The sequence below is a fragment of the Pelodiscus sinensis genome, chromosome 7, assembly GCF_049634645.1.
Source record: "Pelodiscus sinensis isolate JC-2024 chromosome 7, ASM4963464v1, whole genome shotgun sequence".
NCBI classification, from domain to species: Eukaryota; Metazoa; Chordata; order Testudines; family Trionychidae; genus Pelodiscus; species Pelodiscus sinensis.
Genome location: NC_134717.1, coordinates 43,437,892 through 43,463,850, shown reverse-complemented (window position 1 = coordinate 43,463,850; position 25,959 = coordinate 43,437,892). Strand labels below are relative to the sequence as shown.

Here is a 25,959-nt window from a genome sequence, read left to right as displayed (position 1 = left end):
TGCCCCAAACTAAAGATTATGGTCTCAAGTTTGTGTGTGGGAAGTTGGGGAGAAGGAGCAACAGGAGCAGAATAATTTAAGAAAGCTTCTGCTTCTTATGCAAATATCTGTGGTATCAAGAAAAGGCAGGAATGGTTGTTTTAATCAGAATGTTTTATTTCATCCTTCTTTAAAGATCTACTCTCACATCTTGGGGAAATCTGAAGCAATCTGACCTTACCTAGGGTATAATCTGGACTAATGAATAGCTGTGTCCTCTCAGTTCTCCACCCTGGGGTACTTTTTATACTGCTTTGCTGTGAGAGCTACCACTCCTGGTCTACTCTCTCACTACCTCCAGCATGCAGCTTACTCCCATCTATAGCGTATTAGTGCTGTAGCCAGACACTTATGAATTAAACTGCAGAGCAACACCAGCAAGTGTCCAGTCCCACACTTACCCCAGAAATGTACATCTTGTACTGCCCAGCTCTCTCTTGGACAATACAAGCCTGTAGAAAGTTGTTGTTTTAGTAACAGAAAATGATATGCACAAATCCTGTTATCCCAAATACCTCAATCCAAATACACTGATTTCAGTAAAACAAACTTATTAACTACAGAAAGATAGATTTTTAGTGACTACAGTCATGAGACACAAAAGTTAAAATTGGTTACAAGAAAATATAAGTACACCATAACTAATGTATAAAGTAAATTCAAAGCAAAAGTCTCTCACCACGTTTCATCTGTCTTATCAGCTGAATTCCTTTTAGTCAGGACCTCTTCACCGCTCCAGTGCTGCTTCCTTTGTCTTTCAAGTGTTATTGATGCCATGGGTAAAGGGAGAGAGCATTTAGGGCTCTGCTCTCTCCTTATAGTACTTTCTCTTCTTCAAGAATGTAGGGGACCAGACATCACAAAGTGCATTTCCTACCACACAAGCAAATGTGGTGTGTCAGGAAGTATTTTTGCAAGGTAGGCGAGGGTTGGCTTTGTATCTAAACATTTTATCCCCTTGCCATTCAAGAATTTCATGGCTTTTATAGTTTCTTTTTCATTTGAGAATTAATCACACTTCAATGTGGTTCAATTTAAGAGGATTTTCTTTGCAGGCAAAAAACTATCCGGACAGGCAATAATTTAGACCATAGGGCAAATAGCCGAAAAGTGAAACACAAGCTTGCACATATATACTGGGTCTCTGAATTGGAAAAATATCAATTTCTGATATCAAATATTTGTAATTCATTTTATCTTTGAATATTATATATTATGCAGCATTTCTTTTCCATCTTATTTCCATTTTTGAGGAAATGTGTGCAGTTGCTCCATCCCTTGTTCAAATATTCATCTAATTACTCCTTGATTTAATAATACTGTATATGATATCCTACTATTATGATTTTGCTTCTTTGTTGTGCTTGTTACACCACTAATATAAGCTAACATTTGCTCTTGTTTTTAATTAAAATATAAAGAATTTCCTGGTTGTTACTGTGTTACGTAGCTGTTTAATTAGATTTTAGATAACCAGACTACAGGTAAATTTCTGAGTGACAGTTTTATTACTATTTTGATTAGAGGTAATAGTGTTTTCTAATCCACTAGTCTTCAAAAAAACAAAAAAAACAAAAAAAACCCCTCTTCTTGCATAAGTGTCATTGTTCTCTGTTGTAAAGTAAGATAAACATTAAATGATTCATCTACAATATACACAACTATTCAATGACCATTTAAATCTGAAGAAAAGGTGAGTATTAAAGTGCAGCTCAAGTACCCAGTGCTTCTGGCATTTTACAGTTAATTAAATCAGGTATTTTGTTACAAAAGTGGTCATGCTAATGAATGCATTTGAAGTAAGTATCTAATAGTTTGTATGTGTACATGTGTTATGATAGAATTGCTATGGAGGTTCTATAAAGTTTATTTTACAGGCATAACAGAACTCTGCATGCATTTTGATTTTCACTGAGGCCTTTTAAGAAAAGGTAGTGAAATGTGCATGCTCTTTACAGAATTAATAGGTTTGCTTCTAACATACATTTAACTGTCATGCTGTCTTTCCTTGTTTCCCCGTATTTTTCCTTGCCTTCACCCATCGTGCAGTGGTGATAGCAGATTTTCAGAACATATGGGTGAATCATTCCTTTGACATACAGGTGTGGTGCAAAAACCTCGACTGGAGTCTTCCTTGGCTGTGAGCTGGTGAACTGGCTTATCCAAGTTGGCCTTGCTTCTGACCGTGGTGAAGCTGTGAGGTACGGCGACAGACTGGAAAAAGGAGGAGTCATCCAGCATATTACCAATGAATTTGAATTTCAGGATGAGTACTTGTACTACCGGTTTATTCAGAAGAGATCCCCAGTGACCGAAAGCCACTGAACTGGGCATGTATTCAGAGAGTAGGCAGCAAAGGGCGAGTTTGTCCTTCTCACCTGCCCTAACCACTGACATCTAAAGTGTTTTCTTTCTTATGACACTTACAGAATTGGGTGTTTCTTGCTTTTAATGCAGAAGAAATTTGATGGTTCTTGTTCCACCTAAAGAAAATGTGTAGTAAATGACCAGCTTTAAATGCTCACCTATGAAAAAATTGGTTTTATTTAATTATTTTAAGTGATGTAACTGAAACCAAGTAGGACACTCAGAGTTCAGTTTTTTCAGTTTGAATGTAAGCTATAGTAAAATGATTCTCTCCCTTCCCTGCACACAATAAAACAGCACGTAGCTGCTGATGCCACATAACTTTAAAACAATCTGTGTTAAGATTGTTTCCTTTTCCTGGTAAAGTCCTGAATTTCAGTTTGTCAATTGGAGTTTTTCCTTTGACTTAATGGGACCAGGAATCCGCCATTATGCCTGTTACTTAGGACAGTTGCATAACAAGTAGAAACTCTGTTAAATTTTTACCTCTACGTTTATGCTGCTTACTCCTGCCTTGAAGAGAGAATCCTTTGTTTGTAATGATGTAATTGCTGTAAGATTATCATGATGTCAAGGAATTAGGAGTGAGAAATGAACAGATGAATAATTATCAAAGGTCCTGTTTTAATACAAGATAACCACGTCCTAAAGAGAGGGGTTTTTTTAATAATAAAAAACCCAACAAAACCATAGAAACATCAAAGAATATAATGAATTGTAAGTAGTTTGTTTCCCAACTATTTTCATGTAGGCATTTAGTAACTCTGCTAAGAAAAAGCAGCTAGCAAATTATACCTACATCTTCAAATGTTAGAAGCAATTACAACGCTTGGTGGGGCAATAAGTATTCAGTATCTCTCCAAACCAAGGCCAAAACTTCAAACAAAGCGTAAAACCTTTAAAGGAGGTGTAATAACTTTAAAATGCATGATCCAAAGAACCTGCACACTTCTGAATTTAGTTTTAAAATTTCTAAGAATTTGAAAATTATATTATTTTTATCAAAGCTTTATTTCATGAATACAAGATAATCAAATAAGTCCCACCAACCGCCCTAAAATGTTCATATGTACTCTAGTAATGTATTCAAATCTAATGTACTGAAAGAGTTTGAGTTCATGTTAGCCATTTCAATATTATTATAGGTAACGTAGAACTCTGGAGTATGAACTAGCCCTTTCTTACTGCCCATTTAAAACTGAAACAAAAGCACTAAATTGTTGCCATAAACTTCTAATCACCAGTGTGACTGAAAAAAACAAACAAAATCTGCTTTGTTTTGTCATCTAAGGTAGCTACATGCATACATCGATTTCCTTCATCCCTTTTTAATTTTAACGACACAGATTTTACTTTACCTTTTTATGTGGCCATTATTTGCTAGTAATAAGAATAAAGTTGTTATAACAGTATAAACCACTGTACTAGAAGAGATTTTACAGTAACTACAATTGGATGTTACACCACATGCATGCAAGACTGACTGAGAAAGCAATTCCTTTTTTGCTTTCTAATATGTCATCTTATTGCATGTTAGTCTGCAGTGTGCATTGATGCAGACAGTGTCCTATGTATGCTATATAAACTGACATTTTCTGTACAACAAAGCAACTGACATTTGTAGCAGGCCGTGGATTGGCATAATTTATGAAGGAAATCGATGGAGTACTTTTTGTTCCACTGTAACAGCTTAAAACAGTTGTTAAGCTATTTTGAATGAATTAGAGATGTTTTAAGAGTGGAAGCAGTTAACATCTCTTGTGTCTGAATGTTGCTACTTCTCAATAAATCTATAGTTATTTTATCTTGTGGTTTTGAATCTTTGTATATTGTGATTTTTCTGGTTTACCTCAACAGGCCAAATACTATGGGGAATACTTCGATCTGTTTGTGGTGGGTTCTCTTCCTAATAGGAGAGACTTGGAAATTCTATTTTTTGTCACTCTTAATTTTCCCCCATTGCTGCTCTTTAATTGACTGGCTGGCTTGCTGTTGATTGTTAATTAATTTTTTTTCACATGGAGACTATTGGTCCATTCTCCTACCTTGGTTAAACAGGCAGCCAATTTAGCTGTAAAATATTTAAAGTGACTCCACTCCCATTCATTGGCTTCCTAGATTTGATACATTCTCCAGACATTCAAGAAATTGGCCTGTTAAAAGTTCTGAATGTGCCCATTATCAACTTAATAACATGGTGTCTGTACATCAGTTTTTTTTTGCCTACATCCATCAGAATTGTCAACATGATGGCTTTGAGGACTTTCCATTTTGTTTGTTGACTAACACCTCTGCACGTAGACTGCTAAAGGTCACTCTTGCTTTGGCAATTCTAGCATTTGTTTCATTGATGTGAACTATACATGACCATGTACTGCCAGTATAGGTGAACTTGTACATTGTGTGGAGGAAACTGATGACACCTGAGCTGTCAGGAAACTGGTAAGGATAATACGGCAAGACGAGGTTCCAGATACTGACGTTCTCATACAGACAGGCATTCCAAGCATCCATGTGCTGTTGAAATCAGAGCTACGGTGGGCAGGCTATGTCATTACAACAGGGGTGAGTAAATTCCAGCCTGCGGGCTGGATCTGGTCCGAGGGTTACTCCCGAGTGGGCCCCCACCTCCATGTTTACCTGCACTTTTGCAAGTATCAGAGGATCGCAGCTCTTGTAGGCCGCAAATCGCCATTCGCGGGCAATGTGAGTTGTGGGAAGTGGCATCCCGGTCCGTGCTGCTTCTCAATGCTAACATTGGCCATTGATCCGTGGCCAGTGAGAGCTGCAGTCGTCTGATACCTGCAAAAGCGCAGGTAAACAGCAGCGGGTGTGCCAGGGACTAACCCAGGTGGGCTGCCACTTTTTTTATTGCCAACCCCTGCACGAGAATGTCTGATGAGCAACTGTCAAAGATGTTTTTATGGTGAGCTAAAGGAGGGAAAGTATGTTCATGGAAGCCAGAAGAAACCTTTCAGTGACTCCCTCGAGCTATCCTTGAGGCGCATCTACATTGACCCAGAGTTTTGGGAAGATCTCATTCATGATCATTCTACCTGGTAAAACTTCATCCACAAACTACTGACTATGACAGGACTGGAGAATCTCAGGCTTCGATTTGGCCCCTGAGACTCAGGAGCACCCCCAGCATTGGGAAGTCCATGCTGGCGCTCCAGCTCCTCCACTATTCCACCATGGGGCTGAAACACAAAATCAACTATGCTGGCTCCCAGGCTCTGGTGTATAAGTGGAATGTGGGGAGTCTCTCCTCCATGAGGGACCATGTTTTTTTGGTTTGGGGTTATTTTGCTTTTCACTTGTGTGCGGCCCCTGATTTTTCTGTGGGTCAGTGGCCTGACCCAAAAAAGGTTCCCCTTCCCTAGTCTGTGAGTAACAGAGAACTGATGAGGCAGAGCATAAGTGCCAGCAGCTTAAATCTTGCAACAGCATCATATCTGCTGTTAATCAAATAACTCATAGAGGCATTTCTTGGTCAGAGTGCCACAGAGCACTCAAAGTTCAAATTGGCATTCCAAGCATCCATGTGCTGTTGATGAAATCAGGGCTAAGGTGGGCAAGCCATGTCACTAGAATAGGGATGAGCAAATGCTAGCCTGCGGGCTGGATCCAGTCGACAGGGTTAGTCCCATGCGGGCCCCCATCTCCATGTTTACCTGCAAATGTGCAGGTAATCAGAGGATTGCCCCATTCATGTGTTCAGAGAAACCAAACCAATTAGTGATGTCCTAGTCATCTTCAAACTCAAAGACAAACAACCACTTATGTCTAGCATCGTAGTAGTCTTTTTTTCTTTCCATTACATACGGACAGTCTTAAAGTTTTTCTTTCTATGGCTGCCTTGAGCCTAGCCTACTTTTTGTATACAAATTAATCCATTGGTCTCAAAGGGAAAATTACAATCTTCTTAATTTAAAAGGTGCTTTCTTTACAGGGACAGACCCATCTTTTTAATAACTCAGAGTGAATTATACTTACCAGCTTAGTTATGTTATATGATCACTGATTATGCACCATCTTTCTGATTACATAGGTTGTGTACTTTGGTTAATGCAGATCTACATTAAAGATCTGGCCTGATCAGTGGTGGATTTTTTTTTAAACCCCCAAGCAGGTTAGGCACCACTACAAACTAAGTAGTAGACATTGAACAATATTAGAGGGTTCTCTAACCCCACTACAGAGAAGCAGGAGCTTGTTTTCCAGTGTTTATCAATGGAAACATTAAAAATGGCTTAATACCTACTGCGCATTCATGCAGTTGTTTGGGGATTGAACAGTGATTTTTGTCATGAAGACAGGTAAGGAGGTGGAAATGTAAAAAAGCTGCTCTCTTGTATTTAAGGTAAGCTAATTACAGGTGAACATCAGTTATAGTATCCTTATATAATTTGGAGATGTCCAAACTTCAGAAGGATCATTCAAATACTCTGTAGACTGAAGCACTGAGCTCTAGCTTTTTCCTGTATGTTTCTAGCCCTTACAAACGAAGCAGCGGAAAAGCAGAACATTTGTATTAGGTTTCAAAGTAGAAATGTTAGATAATGTTTTCCAGTGAATTATTTGTAAACAATCTTCCTCCCCTAAAGTTTGAGGATCAATTCAAGGTGGGGGATCTGTAAACCAAATATGCACAGACGTTGCCCTCTAGAGGATATTTTAACTTTTGGTTTAATCAGTTCCTTTTCTCCTTTACAATCTCCCCCTTATATTTTGGCCCATCTTGTGTCAAAGAACTAACTCCTAGAGTGCATGATAGCAAAATATAGTTATCATCACTTCATCCACCTCCAGAATCTAGCACCCATCTACATTACAAATCACTTTTTAGGCTAGGAAAGAGAAAGCATTATAGGAGACTAGCTGGAGTGTTGCTGCCATGTTGGAATTTAGGTGACACACATAATGGGACATCCCCACTCATTATGATCATGTAATACGGTAGTCCACTTTAAGGACCTGCTTCGCCACTGTATTATTCCTGTTTTTATGTCTATGTAGCTGATGGTGTAATTCCTATGAAATCGATAAACATGGTATAATGCAGTGGTGAATCAAGCACTAGAATTGAAAAAGTACAGTTCACAATCTCATACCACAGTCTTGGTGACCAAGGCTTGAGCTTAAGTTCTGACCCAATAGCTTCTTTCAGCAGTTCACTTTGAACATAAAGCTGTCCATTTGAGTGCCTTTCTAGGAAGTGTGACAAGATCACAGCCCAAGGTGGAATGGCTCACTGTCAAAAACAGGCATTCATTAGGAGTGGAGGTGGAACACAGCAAATCGCTATACAAAAATATGCTCTGACAGTTTATGAATATTCTTTGTATTACTGTACTGAACTTTTAAGAAATCTTATGGGAGTTTTAAAAAGTGCTAACCAACTGAAGGCTCCTCCCAGGGGAAAGGGGCTGGAGGCACAGCTGCACTGGCCATGCAGCTCCTCCACCAAGGAGGGGAGAGGGATGGGGCTATGCTGCAGTTGAGGGCTAGGGGTGAGGAGTTAGGGGCAGGGACGCAACTTAACCTGTGGCTGGAGCCAGGGCTTTCCATATTGCCAACTAGCTACTCTTCCTGGTGTGGCCAACTCCCTCCCCCCAGGGTCACTCTGCAGTATAATTGTCCCCCACACTCCCTGCCCCCAGTGGTCATTGTGGAGCATAACTGTCCCTGCTCTCTGCTCCCTCCTCTTCTGTGTTATGGAAAACAGTCCCATTCCAGGCACTTTCCATTTTCTTGGCACAATCTAACCTTGCTTTAAGTTAGCATAAAAGGAAGTTGCATACCAAATTTGGTGGTAAACAAACTTAGGGACAGATAGATTTTGGGAGAAGGGTCAAAGAGCCTCTTCACTTGGAAGGTGGCATTTATGGTAGCTGTAGGGTACAAAGGTTTCCTCTGCTTGCATTTTTCATGCCTTTGCCTAGTGAGTGTTGCTCCTAACACAGAGAAATATTATACACGTTTTTTCACAGTATTTTGCTGACTAACGTATGTATTTGTACTAAATAATTAGATGCTAAGCTATCTCTGTATGATGTTAATCTATATGAAGAATCGAAAGTGTGGCCTGGAATCTAGTTCTATTATACAGGCTTAGTTATAAGCACAGAAAAGCAACCTTTTTAGTGAGAAAATAAATGAATAGCTCAAGTTCTTCAAATTTATTGTAATAATTGTGTAAATTGCTGTGTTCTGTGCTATGCTGCTAGCCTGATAAACTTGAATGTGTCTTATTACCTACAGCTACTAACTAGTTGCATAAAATGTAAACCATTTTTAGTATGCCAGTAGTATCACCAGTTATTTTATGCATTCTATTCTTCAGACACTTTTCATTATCTTTACAAGTTTACCTTACCTTTGGCTTGATTCTGAAAGAAAGGCATCAGAATCCTGAATCTATCGTTCCATTCTTTGCCATGAATATGAAGGTAATGTTCAAATTCATCATCACTTTAGTACAAGATCAAGACTTTATCTTTGTTTAAACAAATCTTTAATAAATTAGCAGCTTTGGCAACACACGTAATGAATAACAAGGTGTTCATCTAAAGAAGAAAAGTTAAAAAGTTTATCACTTAAACTGTCACACTGTAAAAGTATGCACACTTGAGATCTTTAAATATTTAGACCGATTATTCATTGTACTTGTGTGTTTTAAACAGGTCATGGTTTGCTACAAAAAGCAATCCAGTGCTGTTTTGAAAAGTGCACTGGCAGAATTAGAGAAATTATAAAGTAGTATGTAAAACCAAAACACAATTTTTCTAAATAAAAGTTAGCAAATGTAGGAGGATGTTAAAGCGTAAATGTTTCATTTGTAATTGGCAGGACACTTTGTATTGCTAAGATACCAAACACTCATTACCATGATCAACTTGAAAGTCTAAGCCAATCGTGGCCAACCCGTGGCTTGCGAGCCACATGCGGCTCTTGTCCCCCAAAAGTGCGGCTTGCGAAGCCCCTCCTGCATCTCCTCCCTCCCCTCCCCCAAAAAAAACCAGTACCTGCTCCCTGCTTAAAAATGGCACCAAAGATGGCGGCTGTCTTAAAGGGGCAGCCTCCTTTTAAAAAAAAATATAATTTATTTATTTATTTATTTAATTCTTGTTTGTTTTTGCTCAACAATTCTGTTCTGGAGGAGCTTTTTTTCCCTTGACAATTCTGGTGCGGCTCTTCGCATTTTTTCCGCCACGCTTTTGGCTCTCTTTGTTAAATGGGTTGGCCACCCCTGGTCTAAGCAATTTTAACAAATTTTAGTACAACTTACTACTTGTAAAGTTGAAGCTGTAATTTGGTTTTAAAATGGCAGATTGCTTTAGGCACACTCAGACTGTGTGTTAAATTGAAGATGAGCTTCTCATTCATCATTGTGAAAGTAATGCAATGCAAGTATAACATACATATCTCCTGTTATAATACTAAATTGAGATTTTTGTTCTTGTAAAAGTGTCACAGCAAGGATACTTATTTTGACTCTCTGCTAATGACTCTCCAGTTTTACAAAAAAAATATTTTAATTGTCAGCAGTAAGAGTTTTCGTGACAGTTGTACACTTGGATAAATTAGAGCTCAAAGGATAATGATGCATAATAGTGGCTTTTCCATTTTAGAATCCTCATTTGTCCATTTAATTCAGACAGTGAAATTATGCTGTGATGATCAACTTGAGTACAAAATCTATATGCATATTCAGAGTGAGTTGCTCACATCAAAGATGCACAGAATGAAAATCTTAAAATAACCAAGCACTTCAATACTTACTAGGCATTTTAATATTTAGTTAAGTTAAACAACTTGGTTCTGACGTTCACCTCGTCAAATTCTTTATCCTCAGCCAAGAGTCATTTAAAGGCAAAACTATTCCCTACTTTGAAAACCTTTCTTGTTCGATCATTATATATGCTGGCCAATGGGCTCTTTTAAAAGCTCCTGAACACCTAATCCTGAATGGAAAATTACTTTTGAAAAGTAAGATTTGAATCCTTAGTCACATGACTACAAGAAATAAAGATCACTAAGCCCAAACTCCACTATACTTGATTTATACTCTTAGGCATATGGCATATGTGTTGATTTCCTCTTCCACACACTGTGAAAAAAGGTTAACAGCTTGGTTAACATCAAGATATCCATTTTGTAGGATTGATTCCATCATGCTAATTTTCTCTTTCTCCAGCTTCCGTATCTGTTCTAGCATCTCTTTACTTTTTGCCTATAAAAAAAACAAAATTAAAAAAACCTAGCAGCAATGTACAGTTTAAAACAAAGTCTTGCTGTAGTCAATCATCTTTCTGCCTAGATTCTTATACCTGAGTCCATAACAATTTGTGACAGTAGTGGGAATCAATGCTGTCCATTTCATGTAGGTTCCTCATAGTGTTCTTGCTCAGATGCACTCTCCCTTGTACAGTATTTGCCCCACCTATTTACAAGTTGCAAACCTTTTATTTGAGGGGTTGGAATGGAATAACTAAAAAATTATTCTGTGATTACAGCAGCAATTGTGCTTAAGTGCCTTTTGTGTGTGCATCGACTCTGAATAGTTCGGTCTTTGGTTGGCATCCATTTTTGGACTCCACATTTAAATAAACCCTAGGCTCTAGTTCACCAAAACCAGTGACATTTAGAAGCCAGCAGCAAGTTGTCTTGACCCATAAAATATATTCTGAAGATGAGAAAAAGTGGGGCCTCTAATTCTCTAAGATGGTATCAAGAGGAAAACTGTAATGTCAACCCATGGTATACATTTAACCTGCTCTGAGCAGCCATAAAAAAATCAGTGATAAAAGCCTGAGCCCCATTTAGACTACACGTTTGCCCTTCGCTGTCATCAGTTTAGCTGTGCTGGTGGAAATTAGGGCCCCCACTATTCCTAGTGTAAACACAGCTACTGTCTAGCAGAGCTGTACATTGTCCTAATGCAGCAAAATGCTTTGAATGCCTTGACTGTGATTGGTGTGTGAGCCTGGCTAGAGATGATATGGAAAAGTAGGGAAGAGAAGTGGATTTGAGAGGGAAAAACAGCAGAGAGGAGAAACAAGATTTAGGAAATCCAGAAAAATGACTGGCCTGATGCCACATCGTTGGCAGTTGGACCAAAGAAGATGGCAGGAGGGCCCAGCTAGAGGGAAGCCAATTACACTACTTGTGGTGGTAAATAGGTAGCAACATCTGCAGTATATTTCTGCAGAGGGGGCTGGACCAATTAATCGCCCACCTATAACCCCTAAAGTCATGTTCCTCTCCCGCATCCTCTGCTTTCAGGGGCATATTACAAGCAGAGCAGTGGTCAGAGAAATGTAGTGCTTTCTATCCCTGTATTTACACAAAACTGGATTCCTTACAGCTCCTCTCCACTCTCCCAATGTGCATGGTGGTACGCTCCTCCCATAACCTGGACTGAATTGTTGCAGCTACTCACCATGTTAGGCAAATACAATTTTAAAGCTTCCTTCCCACCTATCCCATCTGCTCCAGCTCCAAAGTGCACCAACCCTAAGTGTACTTTAAACCATGCTCTACTGATTGCAGAGAATTCTGGTGATTATAAGAAGAGCTCCAAAACTTCAGCATTTTTGTAACTGGTGATTCTAATACTGGTCTACACATGCCAATGGTTACAGCAATTTATGAAGAACACATTGATAATTATTAGAACAAGTCCATGGTACCATTAGCTAATTTAAATTAAAATCCTCCTAATTCAACAGGTCAGCTGAAGCTCAGGCAGAACCATGGAAAGATGTTAACTCCAAACAGTTCTGAGCACAGTCATTGCACTTAATCGGTGGCATCCAATGGGCCTCCAAGAGAAACAAAAAAAGTCTGTACCCTGTGATACTTAAACTGTGACCGGGGCCAATCCTTCCGTGTGGGGGCAATTACAGGAGATGGAAAGAATAGCTTGGTCTGCTCAATTCCAGACTTTGGGAATCTTAGGCTGAGAAGGACAGAAATTTGACTGGCCATGTCTGAGCCTAGGGAAAGAGTTGGAGGATTGAGGGTGGTCTGTCGGCAATGAGTGCAGACTAAAGGCTGAACAGACAGCACACAAGGAAACTACACAAAACATTCTTTACCATCCAGTAAACTAGGGCTGTAAGTAGTATCACGTCCGCAAGCCATGCATGGAATGAATTACAACAAATCAGAACTTTGCCCTGAAACTGAATGTACCTTGAAGGTTTCCACAGCAGCACTTTCATGTTGCTTATAGAGTTCATGTCTTCGATCTGGCTTAGTGAGAAACCGTGGTTTCTTCTTCACTGGATCATCAGGTCCAAATGCTGGTGAGCTGGTTTTTACTAACTGAGTAATATTTGGCACAAAGATAAAAGGCTTAAAAACAGATCTAGAGAGAGGAAACAGAACACAGATTCTTTGATATAGCTTTATTAAAGGTACAAAGCACAAGCCAATGCATCATTGTATTTTCCCTGCATTTATACCCTGTACTCCCACTAGAGAAAGGTTTCATATAACTCTTAGCCTTGTTTTAAATTAATTACTCAGATAAAATGTGGATGAAGTCTCCCCACATTTACATCAATTTTGTACCTGTACATTGAGGTAATGAATCCCTAAATGATGACTTATGCATTTGGCACACTACATTTTGGTTCTTGTTTTAGAATAATAATGAAATAACCAATTAAATGACACCATCCTATAACTTAGAAAACATTTGCTAACTTTTCATCTTAAGAAGCTTCAGGGAGTAGCCAAGTTAATCTGTACAGAAAAAAACAACAAATGGTTTGGTAGCACTTTATAGACTAACAAAACATGTAGATGGTAGCATGAGCTTTCATAGGCACAGCCTACTTTCATCTACATGTTTTGTTAGTCTATAAGGGTATGTCTACATTACCACCCTAGTTCGAACTAGGGTGGTAATGTAGTTAACCGGAGTTGCAAATGAAGCCGGGATTTGAATTTCCCGGGCTTCATTTGCATGTTGCCGGGCGCCACCATTTTTAAATGTCCGCTAGTTCAGACTCCGTGCCCCGCAGCTACACGTGGCATGAACTAGGTAATTCGGACTAGGCTTCCTATTCCGAACTACCATTACTCCACGTGCAACTCCGGTTGACTACATTACCACCCTAGTTCAAACTAGGGTGGTAGTGTAGACATACCCTAAAGTACTACCAGACCAGTAGTTGTTTTCTTCATTTTAATTATTGCATCACCTTTCAGGGTCGGGAGTTCCCGTAAAGAAATGAATACAAGGGAGATTAGGGTCCTGAGGTAGGATGGAGACCATACTTCCAGTTGTCATAAATCCTCCTTCCATATTAATCCCGCTCTCTTTATCTCGAAGAATTTCCATCATTGTTTCAGAGGTTATATTGCCTATTTAAAATACAAAACATTGAATTTGCATATAAGACTAGTAGTAACTAAATACTGTCAATTGTCTGGTTTACTCCTCAAATTTTTCAATGGTATTCATGTTAATATGCTGTGTTGGTAAAAAGGCTGGTGCAAAACAAGAGATATTGGAGTAGCTTCTTACATAGTAGTTAAAAACATGAAAAGAAACTCTTTAGCTCTGTCATGAAAACAATCATTTATTCATCCCACATACCTACTGGTATAAGCCATATTTGTAAAATAGCAAATAAGATTACTGTTTTATTTTTAATCCATTCTGATAAGTAAATGACAATGAGATATTGCATTTGACTCAAGTGCTATAACAAATGTATTTTAGACTTACAAAGTGTATGACAAATAATAAGCCTAGCAAATAGTTTTGATAAAATAACTTTTCAGATGAAAAATTCATAGTTCAAGATTAAAGACTAAACTTCCTAAGTGCCATGTAGGAGTTAAGCAGACAAATCACAGTATTGGTTACTGGTATTATCTGTGTACAAATCCCACTAGACTGCTTTGGAAATGTAAAAATAATGACAATTGTATATGAATTTCCTTTGCACTGTTTTGAAAATGCAACTCGAATAGATTAAACTGTTCCTTACTATTTGACTTTCCAGGTAATTTATATTTCAAGATGACCAGCTGAAATGATACACTGGAGAATAATCAGTTTTATATCTTGAACGGAATAGAACCACATTGTCATACCTACTTGTGGAGGGCTATGCAATACTGATCAGCTAGCATACAACTAAATAAGGCAAATTTGAGTTTAGCATCCTTGTGAAAATGATTTTCTTTCTGATACAGGGAGAATGGAACTCCTTTGTTGGTACTGGCTATTCTTATGAAAATTCTAAAAGTAAATTATTTAAGTAGTTAATGTTCAAATGCCGTCTCTGGTTTGTATATATCGTAGTGGTGTATGTGAAAATCTAGTAATATACTGCCAAGATTTTAACACAGGCACATACAGAAATGTTTTCTCTAAATCCAATATAACAGGTGAGCAAATTCTTATGGTAAAGAGGGAAATAGCTACGCTAGTAACTGTTTTTTTTTTCCATTTTAAAAGGATATTGGCAACTTGAAACCTCCTTATCATACCACCTTTTAGTAGATTAGGATTTCTAGTTTAAATGGCCTTGCAATCTAGTTGAACTAAGACAATCAAGATGATTGCTGCTAAGTGAGAGAACTTAAGTTGACTTTCCCTGTATATGATGTAAGTTACAATCTATCTTATGCTTCAAGAACTACACATGGTTTATTAACCATGTGCACTCTTCTTTGGTGTATGGGCAGAACAGAATGGAGAAAGCCAGCAGGAAGAATTCTGCACCGTTAACCAGACAGACTAATGAAGGAAACTAAAAATAGGAGGCAGTTGTCATATCTGGTCATTGCGAACCAAGATTGCATGCAGGTCAGCGGCTTGTCCAGCAGGGACTATTTATTAAGTTTCTCTTGTCTAGATCTGGGTTTTGTTTATCCTGTGTTCGCTGTATAGTCTCATAGTAGCTACTTTACAAATATAAATATCATAGCTGTTTTAAAAATTTCTCCACACATTACTGAAGAACAGTAATCCAGAAGACTTTTTTTTTAATGCTATTGGGAGAAAATGCTTAGAAACATCCAGTATGATAACTATGTCTTTGCTGCTCTAAATTAAATAACTTTTAAGGCACTGATTTAAAAAAGTCGGAAGGAAATGAAACTATATCAGGCTGATCATTTGAATACCTAGGGTGACTTAAAAATGGCTGAGGTGAATGCCTGAAAATGGGGATTTAGAATAAAAATGCTGATAGAACCTAAACACTTGCTATAATTCAGGTATTAAATCTTCAGAACCTGCAATTCCCAAAATGGATGCAGGATTTACATGATCACCAGAATAAGATACCTAAAGGTAATTCACTAGCAAGCAGTGAATAAGTACTAAAGCTGGAGTGACAGAGCTCAGTAAAACAAAAAATACACAGGGATGCAATTTTATTTTCGTTTAGATTAATCATTTCAAAAGCAACAGAGAATACTGATGCTTTTTTGAGGTATATGTAACAGTTAAAAGCAGTTGGATAGAAGTAGCAGTTTCTCTACAGAAATATGAAAAGTTGTGAATGAGTTGGTAATTAATTCTCTGATAATGCTTTATCCTTTATCCTGCTTTCAGACAAGGTGTTTTATTAGATTTTATAATTTTAACAGTAGCATTTTAATCTGTATTTTTAATGAATAAATAAAAAAGTTAGATTCGGCAAAATGACTTTGTATTCATATGAAAATACTAGAAATATAAAATAGAGTTGGGCTGAGTTACACACTGTACTAATATAGGCCTGCCCCCAATGCTCTACCTAAGCTTTTAAGAGTGACAGTGAATTTTTGGAAGTCTGCTTTTTTTTCTGGCAAGTAGATAGATGGCAAATAACCCATCTCACATTCCAGAATTGGTCAGTCATCGATCCTTGCTGAGCGTAGACCAAGATGGCCCTGATTTGGTCAGCTTATAGTTATTGCTGCAATATTAAATGTTTAATCTGTTAGGCCAAAGCTTTGTTTTCCTGTGTTGGACCCTAAGGCGAATTGCCTGACTAAGATAACAGCCTGGCTGCAACAAGACCTTGATGTTTTTTTGTTGAAACTCTCCACTGAGTTTGTTAAAACTGTAATTCCCTCCTGGATTCTCACAGGTTTACAAGAAGCTGTTGTGTCTCTGCTTTCTTTCCTTATCTACAGAACCAGTTCACCCCAGCCTCTCCTCTCCTTTCCCCCCCCCCCACCCGGCTTACCCTGGCCCCATATCCTTGTGTAAAGATCCATTACTTTGTAGAACAAAGAAGGACTGATAAACTAGCTGTAGCTGATATGATATGCATGACGTATGCAACTGATATATAAGACTTGTACTCCTGATGATTCTCTGGAAGCTGCTTTCGAGCCCTCCCCAATGCATTGCTAATAAAACTGCTTAGTATTATCTGTGTGGCTTAATTATTGGGAAAAGAATTCCTTGCTTAACAAATGTATAACATTTGTTTATGGTTTTTCCTCACCCAATTGAGAGAGCCTTTAAAATGTAATCACTCTAATATAGTCTTCAAATGAATCATTGCATTAACCCAGTATATATGTACCGGTTGGACCTACCTTGTCTGGCACCCTCGAGACCTGCCAGTCCCGAATGAGGAGATTTGCTGGATCAGGGGAGGTCTCTCCCCTCCTTACCTGTGCTAAATTGCTGCCTCACCTGTGGCTCCAGCCCACCCCATTGCTACCTGGTCGGTCCCTGGGCTGGAGTTCTCTAGCCTCACATTGGCCTCGCTGCTGCCAAGGCCAGGCTGCACAGGTGGGGCTGGAACTAACAGTCCACTGCTGGGGCCAGAACTCCCTAACTGCCACCAGAGATGGAGCTGTGCAGCTGGGGCCAGAGCTTCCTGGATGCCACTAGGACCAGAGCTGCACGATCACTGCCGGCACCCTCTATTTCCCAGCTGTTGGGGCCAAATTTCCCTGCTGCACTCCTGCCCCACAGCCAGACCTCCCTATACCTGAACTCTTTGGTCCAGGAACATCCGTGGTCCTGCCAGACCATGAATGTTCCGGACCAGAGTGTCCTGATTAAGGGAGGTACAACCTGTACTTATTACCACTCCAGATGTTTACATTGCTTGAATTAAATGTACACAACATACTAAATACTTTGTTTGATTTACAATATTCAAATAATAATAGTGGGTACCTTTGTGTTTATTCAGTAGCTTATAGCCTTCACAGTATCTGCCCGTTGAAGTTGTCATTCTGGCAGTATTTACGTAGGAATATATGGCAGAAAAATCAAATTCTTTTTCACCATCCCACCAGCCTTTGCTCTTAGCATAATCTCTCATTTTGGGATGTTCCTGGTCAATTTTGGTTGTTATGGAGAACTGGTTAGAGATATTCCGCGTGCCCTCTGTTTGTAACGTGGGGAAGAAATCATGTATAGTCTTTTATGCAGTGGATTTATCCAGTGTTTTACTTATTTACATTTACCTTACTGAAACAGAATTTATATTTTACTATTCATGAAACCTAATGCATTTCCCTGGGGATAATTTTGGGGACACACACACACACACACACACACACACACACACACACACACACACACACACACACACACACACACACACACACACACACACACACACACACACACACACACACACACACACACACACACACACACACACACACACACACACACACACACACACACACACACACACACACACACTCTCCTGCTGCTGCTTCCTCCTCTGCAACTCTGATATTCACTCTTTTCTTTCCATCCCCACAGACAAGTGTTTTGTTCTGGTCCTCGTTATATTCTAGCTCAACTACTAAACTGGCTTCCCAAACAATTCTTCTTCAGTGCATATAAAAAGACCCAAACAGTTGAGAGTCCTCTTCTCTGCTCATCAATGTGACCAACTCCTCTTTGAATCCTATCATCCTATCAAATTTTAAATATCTTCTCACTACCCTTAATGCCCTACATAATGCTACAATTCTCTTGTTACACTTCACAGTGACCATGTTCTCACCTTTATTAAATGGCACATTCATCTCTGTGACCCTATGTATGGTACAACCGCCCCGGGCTCATCAGTAAACCTCTTCTCTACCTACTTAATCCTTTCTTTAAAGACCCCATTTCTGCCAGTGACATGAAAGCAGCATAGCACACCCTAGACCCAGAAGCTAACTGGATCTCCCACATCCTCACGAAACAGTTAGAAAGTTCCAGCTTTTATATACTAATGCTGTTGCAGTGATCATTTAAAACCATAATGAAGAACGTTACCCATACCTTCTATTTTCTCTGCTGCCCAATATTTTCCTGAAGTCTCTAGGACCCAAGCCTCCTTTCTGTCAGCTATCAAAAAACTGTTATGGTAGGTAAACACCATCTGACTCTCCATACAGTTTCCTCCTTGTCCATATTTTTCTAGCAAGTCAACCATGACAGCGAGGGCATTTTCAGCTGTATCAGCTCTTTCAAGTCCAAGTCTAAAACACAATTAAAATGTTACCTTATGTAATTATCTTGTCTTAAAAGAATTCATAAAAATGAATATACAAGTTGAATATGAATTGTGAATACAGTAAACTTCCAATAATCCAGCACCTTTAGGACCCAGGGGGTGCCAGATTATCAGATTTGCCGGACTATCGGAAGGGGGGGCTATGAGGGGTCTGGGGTGGGGGGGATGCCACCCCAGACCCCTCATAGCCCCCCCTTCCGATAGTCCGGCTCTGCCCCAGGCATCCCTGATTCAGCTGCTGCTGATCAGTTTTAGCAGCGGCTGAATCGGGGACGCCTGCAGCAGAGTATCTGGAGTGCTGCGGGGTTGGTCTGGTAGCACTGACCCTTGGCGCGACGAGACCAACCCAGCAGCACCCTAGCTGCTCTTGGAGACGCCTGGGGCAGAGCAGCTAGGGTGCTGCTGGGTTGCTCCCGCAGCGCCACTCCTCGGCGCTACTGGACCAACCCGGCAGCACCCCAGCTTCTCTGCCCCAGGTGTCCCCAAGTCAGCCACTGCTGAAACTGATCAGCGGTTGACTCCAGGAAGCCCGAGGCAGAGCATCTCTGCCCCGGGCTTCCAGGAGTCAGCCGCTGGTCAGTTTCAGAAGCGGCTGAATCGGGGACACCTGGGGTGCTGCTGGGTTGGATCCCGCAGCCCCGAGGGGCAGCGCTACGGGACCAACCCGGCAGCGCCCCAGCTGCTCTGCCCCCGGCTTGCCCGATTCAGCCGCTGGTCAGTTTTAGCAGCGGCTGAATTGGGGAAGCTGGGGGCAGAGCAGCTCCAATGGTCCAGCTGCCCGGAGAACTTCCGGGTTCCTGATGGTGCCGGACCATCAGGAGTGCCGGACCGTCAGATGCTGGACCATCGGAGTTTTACTGTACTGTGGTTGGGGGCAAAAATGGGAAGAAAGCAGCAACCTGCCTGAGCTCCTTGTTAAGCTGTTGGGCTGCGTCTAGACTGGCATGATTTTCCGCAAATGCTTTTAACGGAAAGTTTTTCCGTTAAAAGCATTTGCGGAAAAGAGCGTCTAGATTGGCACGGTCACTTTTCTGCAAAAAAGCACTTTTTGCGGAAAAGCGTCTGTGCCAATCTAGACGCGGTTTTGCGCAAGAAAGCCCCAATCGCCATTTTCGCCATTGAGGCTTTTTTGCTCAAAACAATTTTTAGCTGTCTACACTGGCCCTCTTGCGCAAAAATATTTCCCGAAAAGGGCTTTTGCCCGAACGGGAATGTCAAAACATTTGCACAAGAAGCACTGATTTCGGACAGTAGAACATCAGTGCTTTTGCGCAAAATCAAGTGGCTGGTATAGACAGCTGGCACGTTTTTAAACTTGCTAGTCTAGACGCAGCCTTGGACTATAGACCTGATTAGCTGTGCTTCCTCCATGGGTGAGGAAACAATAAAATGGAAATGTGTTGGGGAGGAAGAAGATTTCTAGGAAGTGTCCCCATTCATACACACACACCCCATTCCCAAGTCCAAATGAACTGCCTGCTCTGAACTAGGGATGTTAAATTTAGATTAACTGGCTAATCGACTACTTGATGCAATTTGCATCGAATATTCAATTAGTCAATAAGGGCACCTCTGCCTCTGAAGTGAAGCATCAGCCCCATGGCATTTCAAAGGGGCAGCGCCGCATAGAGCCCAGATCAGTGGAGGAGTTCCCAGCTGGCCCCAGGCTCCATGCAGCACTGCCACTTTGAAATGCTGCGTGCCCTGGGCTGCACGCAGCGTTTCAAAGCAGCATACCCTGCACTCCATTCAGTGCTGAGGACTGCATGTGGCATTTCAAAGCAGCAGCACAATGTGGAGCCCAGGGTCTGGGCCTAGACTCCATGTGGCACTGCCACTTTGAAGCACGCTCCCCTTTACCCCCAACCTTGCTGCCTCTTTCTGAAAGAGGCAGCGGGGGGGGGGGGGGCAAAGTGACTAGTTGACTAGTTTGTTGACTATCTCTGATAAGCATTTCCTTATCAGATAGTCAACCAGTTGTCCACATCCCTACTCTGAACTAAGAAAGAAGGCTTAAACTATTGTCAGAGGCTTCTTCTGTAGCAAGACTAGTTTTGTTCTTATTTATTTGCTTCTGGACAACAGAAAACTATCAAAAAAAAGAAGCTGGCCTTGTTTTTTGTTGTTTGGGTATTTTTGGGAGAAAAAAGTTACGGAAGAACAATTGTAGGGCATGAGCCCAAGCCCTCACACTGCAACTGTATCCTTGTGTGAATTTCAAATCATAATTATGTCTTTAAAAAAATTCTAGTATCTTCATTTGCATAGTCTATGAAAAAGCTTCATCTACCTCCAAGATTCCCAGTGACTTTAACAAGTTGTAGCAGACCTTTCTTCCTAGAAGTGTTAATATTTTAACCAAGAACAAAATAGCAGAGAAGGCAGGATCCTTACTTTTCGAGCAGTGGTTTTCAATCTATTTACCACTGTGGGCCACATTCAATACTACCTGTATAGCTCTAGGAATGTCATGTGGGCCAGCCTACAACTGTGTACTCATGGGCTGCAGATTGAGAACCATTGTGAGTATGTCTGTCTATATAAAAACATGTATCTGGGCTATAACTTAAAACCAAATTCAACATAATGTATCTATCTAAATACAACTAGAGCTTGTACCAACCTGAGGAGGTCCATGCCTAGGAGTGCTTCATTATCCGAGACTTCTTCTCGTCCCCACACTGCTTCATTCCCAATACAAACTCCATGTTCATTGGCTCCCATTTCAGCACCCCATAACCAAGATGGACGACTCAAAACAACTGCATGCGTTTTTTCTGCTTGCTCAATTTCTATATAAGTGCACTGCAACATCAACCATGGCATGAGAAGTGTAACAAAAAAATCAAAATAGTATTTAATGCATGCAGGGCCTGAAAGTTCCTGTTCAAATGGATTTCCTCTCTGAGGAGAGTTCCCAACAATAATCAACAAAATAATATTTTACTTAAAATTCCTAGGGTTGCCAACTCTCTCACCTGGATGGACTGAATGCTATTTGCACAATGGCATCTGGTCCATTTGGTTAGGAGAGATGGTAACTCTAAAAATTCCCCCTCTTCTTCTTATTCCCACAAAATTAGGCAACAATTCCCCCTCTTCTTCTTATTCCCACAAAATTAGGCAACAAAATGGCAGGATAATTTTCAAGTTGATAAATATAAAAATGTATATTGGAAAACATAACTATATGTACAAAATGATGGGAACAAAATTAGCTATAACCACTCAAGAGAGATGAAGTCATTGTGGATAGTTCTCTGAAAACATCCACTCAGCAGGCAGCAGCAGTCAAAAAAGCAAAGAGAATGTTAGGAATCATTAAAAAGGGGATATAGAACAACCAAATCTCTTGTTGCCTCTACATATCTATGGTATGCCCACATCCATGAATACTGCATGGAGATGTAGTCACCTCATCTCAAAAAAGATATGTTGGCAAAAAGTTCAGAAAAGGGTAACAAAAATTATTAAGGGTTTGGAAAAGTTGCCATATGAGGAGAGATTAATAAAACTGGGGAAAGAGGAAACAAAGGGGGATATGATAGAGGTCAATAAAATCATGAATCGTGTGGAGAAAGTAAAAAAGGAAAAGTTATTTACTTGTTCCCATAACACAAGATCTAGGGATACTAAATGAAATTAATAGGTACAGGTTGATCCTCTCTTGTCCAGGACTCCCCTGGTCCAGCAACATCCTTGGTTCGGCAGGACCATAGATGCTGCTAGACCAGAGACCCCAGTTGCAGAGGTTGAGTGTGTCTGAGAGCGGAGCCAGTTTGGACAGCAGTAGCCTGCTGGGGCGGTGACCTGGACATAGAGAGCCCTGGGAGCAGCTGCCGCCCAGTTGCTTCCAAGATTCTGGAGAATCCCGGGAGCAGCTGATGCCGCTCATGGGGCCGGGAAACCCTTGAAGCAGCTGTCCTGCCACATGACTGGGGCAAAGGCTGGGGAACCCCAGGAGCAGCTGCTGCTGCTGCCATGGCACATGGGCGTGGGGAACCCCAGGAGTAGCTGCAGCCGCCGCAGGTGAGACTAGATAACCTCTGAAACAGCTACCCTGCTGCGCATGGGGCTGGGACTGGGGAACTCTGAGAGCAGCTGCTGCCTCACGCGGGGCTAGGGGCAGGGAGCAGAGACCCACAAGTGGGTATGGGGCAGCAGACCCAGGCAAGTGTGCCAGAGGTCAGGTCTCTAGATTCTCCTGGGGCAGCTGCCAAGATGGAAGCACGGGGCAAGCCCAGATGCCTGACCTCCCCTAGTCTGGCAAATTCCCTTGTTTGGGACCACTCCGATCGCCAGGGTGCCGAACAAGGGAGGCTCAACCTGTTGCAGGTTTTATTAAAAACAAAAGGAAATATTTCTTCCAATATTGTTAACCTGAGGAACTCCTTGCCAAAGGATATTATGAAGACCAGGACTTTAACAGCGTTCAAAAAAAACTAGATAAATTCACGGAGGATAGGTCCATCAATGGCTATTAACCAGAATGGTTAGGAATTGTATACCTAGCCTCTGTTTGTCAGAAACTGGGAATGGGTGACAGGGAAAGGATCACTTGATGATTCCCTGTTGTGTTCATTCCCTCTGGGGCAACTGGCATTAGACACTGTCAGAAAACAGGATACTGGGCTAGATGGACCTTTGGTCTGACCCAATATGACTGTTCTTATTAAGGATGTAAAAAGTAAGTTAAAAGGGTAACTATGTAACTGCTGAAAATCTTAGCAGATACCCAGTTATACATATGGCAGACTCTTATTTAAGCTTTATACCACAAAGCCTGCAGCAAAGCCTCCCTGAGACTGCCAGCCCTGCTCTTGGGGAGCCAGCATGTAACCTGCAGTGGGGGTGCTGGGCCAGGCCTGTCACAGACAAGGGATGACCTGGCTGCTCAGAGCAGCACCTGCCTGCGATGGGCCTGGTGGGAATGGAGCAGCCCCTTGCCTGAGGTGGGCAGGGAGGTGTTCCAGCTGCTATGGTTAACCGGAACAGGCAAGCATTACCCATTTAGGGTGATGCTTACCAGTTCGCTGGTTAACCAGTTAACCTTTCACATCCCTAGTTCTTATGTATGTTTTAAAACACTGAATAGTAAACTAGGGATGTTAGCATGTAATTGAATAGTCATATAACCACATGAAATTTTAGCAGTTACACAACTATTTCATAGTCTCCAGAGCCGGGGCCAGCAGCCTGTGTGCTCCTGACCCCACTCCTGGGGAACCCCCTGCTGCCTCACGATGCTGCCTCTCTATCAGAGGCAGCATCATGGGGGGAAGGCAGGAGCCGGTCCATGAGGGGAGACAGTTTAAAAACTAGCTCCCTGCACAGACCGGCTCACACCTGATGCCACGCATTGCTGCCTGTGATACAGAGGCAGCAGCATGGAGTTCGGACATCTCCCCACACAGAGGCTCCTCTATGGCAGCAGCTCCTGTCCACAGGGATCATGGACCCCCTGGGGACACTGGCTGCTTTGTGGCAGCCTCCCCTGCATTCCACCCCCACTAGTGTAGGGGGGAGGCAGCACCACGGTGCTGGGGGGAACCTGCTTTTAAGTTGGCTCCTACCAGCACTGGTTCCTGCCTGTCTCCCTGCCCCCACCGCGTATTGGCCCCCACCTGCCCCCCTCACCCTTCACAGTGCTGCCTATCAGAGGAAGCAGTGGGGGAGGGGCAGGTGGATCCAGGGCTAGTGGGGAGCTGGCTTTTAAGCCAGCTCCTTATGGGCACTGGCTCCTGCTCCCCCTCTTGCTGCCTCTGATGTAGAGGCAGTGGAGGTGGGAGTAAATGACAAGATTAACCAATAGGCCCAGGCTTATCGGTTAATTGTGTAGTTGTCTACACACTGACATCCCTATAGTAAACTATCATTAAAAACATAAATTAAATAGAAATCTATATCTATGCTTAGTGAAGTAATATAATTAATAGAAACAAGTTTTCTTTAAGAGTTCTCCATTCTTAATTTTCATAAGACAAAAGAATATATGGTATCTGGTTTCCTGTTCAAATGTTTAAAGGAATACTGCTGGCATATACTTTGGCTCCCCAAACTCTATTTTAATGTAGTTCTCCAAACAAGGTTATTGGGTTGTTAACATAGCTAGAGAGCTAGTTACCTACACATTTCAAAAGGCCTGCAAAACTAGCTTCTATGGTGCAAGAGACTCCTGGGTTTAGATTCTCTGCTGTAGGTGCTGTTGAGTATCTATAAATAAACTACCATGCTTCTAACAGCAGACTTCATTACCAAAGGCCAAACATTAGTACAGGACCCATAAAAAGTGGGTTTACAGTGGGTCAAATTGAACAGAGTTCTCAAAAGCAGAATCTGAAGGGATGCATTGAGCGACTTTCGCTGCACTAACTCACTGGTACTCACAATTGGGGGTATGTTTTGATGGAGGCTTATGATCCTGCTGTGCTATTACACAGCAGTACGAAATGTACACTATTTTACATTAGTGCTAGGCCAAATATAGGAGATTTTATAAAAAAAAAACCTGCTATTTAATTCTTTCCTATTTTTACTGTGGCATGGACAAGCACCCTTGGTTTCTGCTCAAGAGCGCTTTGCTCTTACCTCCAGCTTCTCTCCTGCCTGATAGGAAGCAGCAGGGAAGTAGACTATCTCTTGCACTTCATCAGACGGTCTATCTGAATTTTTTCCAAAAATAACCCGGCTGTCAACTGTGGCTGGAGGCAGCGCCACAAACGTGTCACAGGAGCGAGGCCCGCTGGTTCCCGAAGCCATGCTGGACATAGACGCGCGCACACTTCACTTAAAATCCGTTCCGGGTGACCTGAGCCGAGGCAATGCGGGCGGGTGGCCCCACAGGCAGCCGAAGCCGGGCCGCTTTCTCCCGCCGCGGGACCCCGGCACACGCAGAAACCGCCCCGGGCAAGAGGGTAACCAGGGAGCCGCTCTTCTGCCGCCCCGGCACTTCCGGGGCGGGGTCCAGGGAGCCGGGGGACCAGGACCTGTCAGCGACGGGGGGTGCAGGGATCGCGCGAGGCGGGAGCTGGCGGGGGGGGGGGGGGGA

General features: G+C 41.6%; 2 protein-coding genes across 4 annotated transcripts in view; one reads left to right on the top strand and one right to left on the bottom strand.

Annotated features, from left to right (window-relative positions):
- The window catches only part of GPR155 (G protein-coupled receptor 155), a 54,326-nt gene extending 50,116 nt beyond the window's left edge, over window positions 1-4,210 (top strand). For all 3 annotated transcript variants that reach the window (XM_014570181.3, XM_006116492.4, XM_075933658.1), the window contains one exon: window positions 2,142-4,210. In XM_014570181.3, coding sequence (XP_014425667.2) covers window positions 2,142-2,364 — 223 coding nt within the window. In that variant the 3' untranslated portion in view covers window positions 2,365-4,210. The remainder of the gene's footprint in view (window positions 1-2,141) is intronic.
- Window positions 4,211-10,184: 5,974 nt separating this feature from the next.
- Window positions 10,185-25,954, bottom strand: SCRN3 (secernin 3). The gene is made up of 7 exons (XM_075933660.1): window positions 25,500-25,954; window positions 21,535-21,716; window positions 18,677-18,876; window positions 17,564-17,776; window positions 13,623-13,785; window positions 12,607-12,781; window positions 10,185-10,642 (listed from the first exon to the last, which is right to left on the bottom strand). Exons 1-7 carry the CDS (start codon window positions 25,677-25,679, stop codon window positions 10,472-10,474), a joined length of 1,284 nt encoding a protein of 427 aa, XP_075789775.1. The 5' UTR covers window positions 25,680-25,954; the 3' UTR covers window positions 10,185-10,471.
- Window positions 25,955-25,959: the final 5 nt, after the last annotated feature.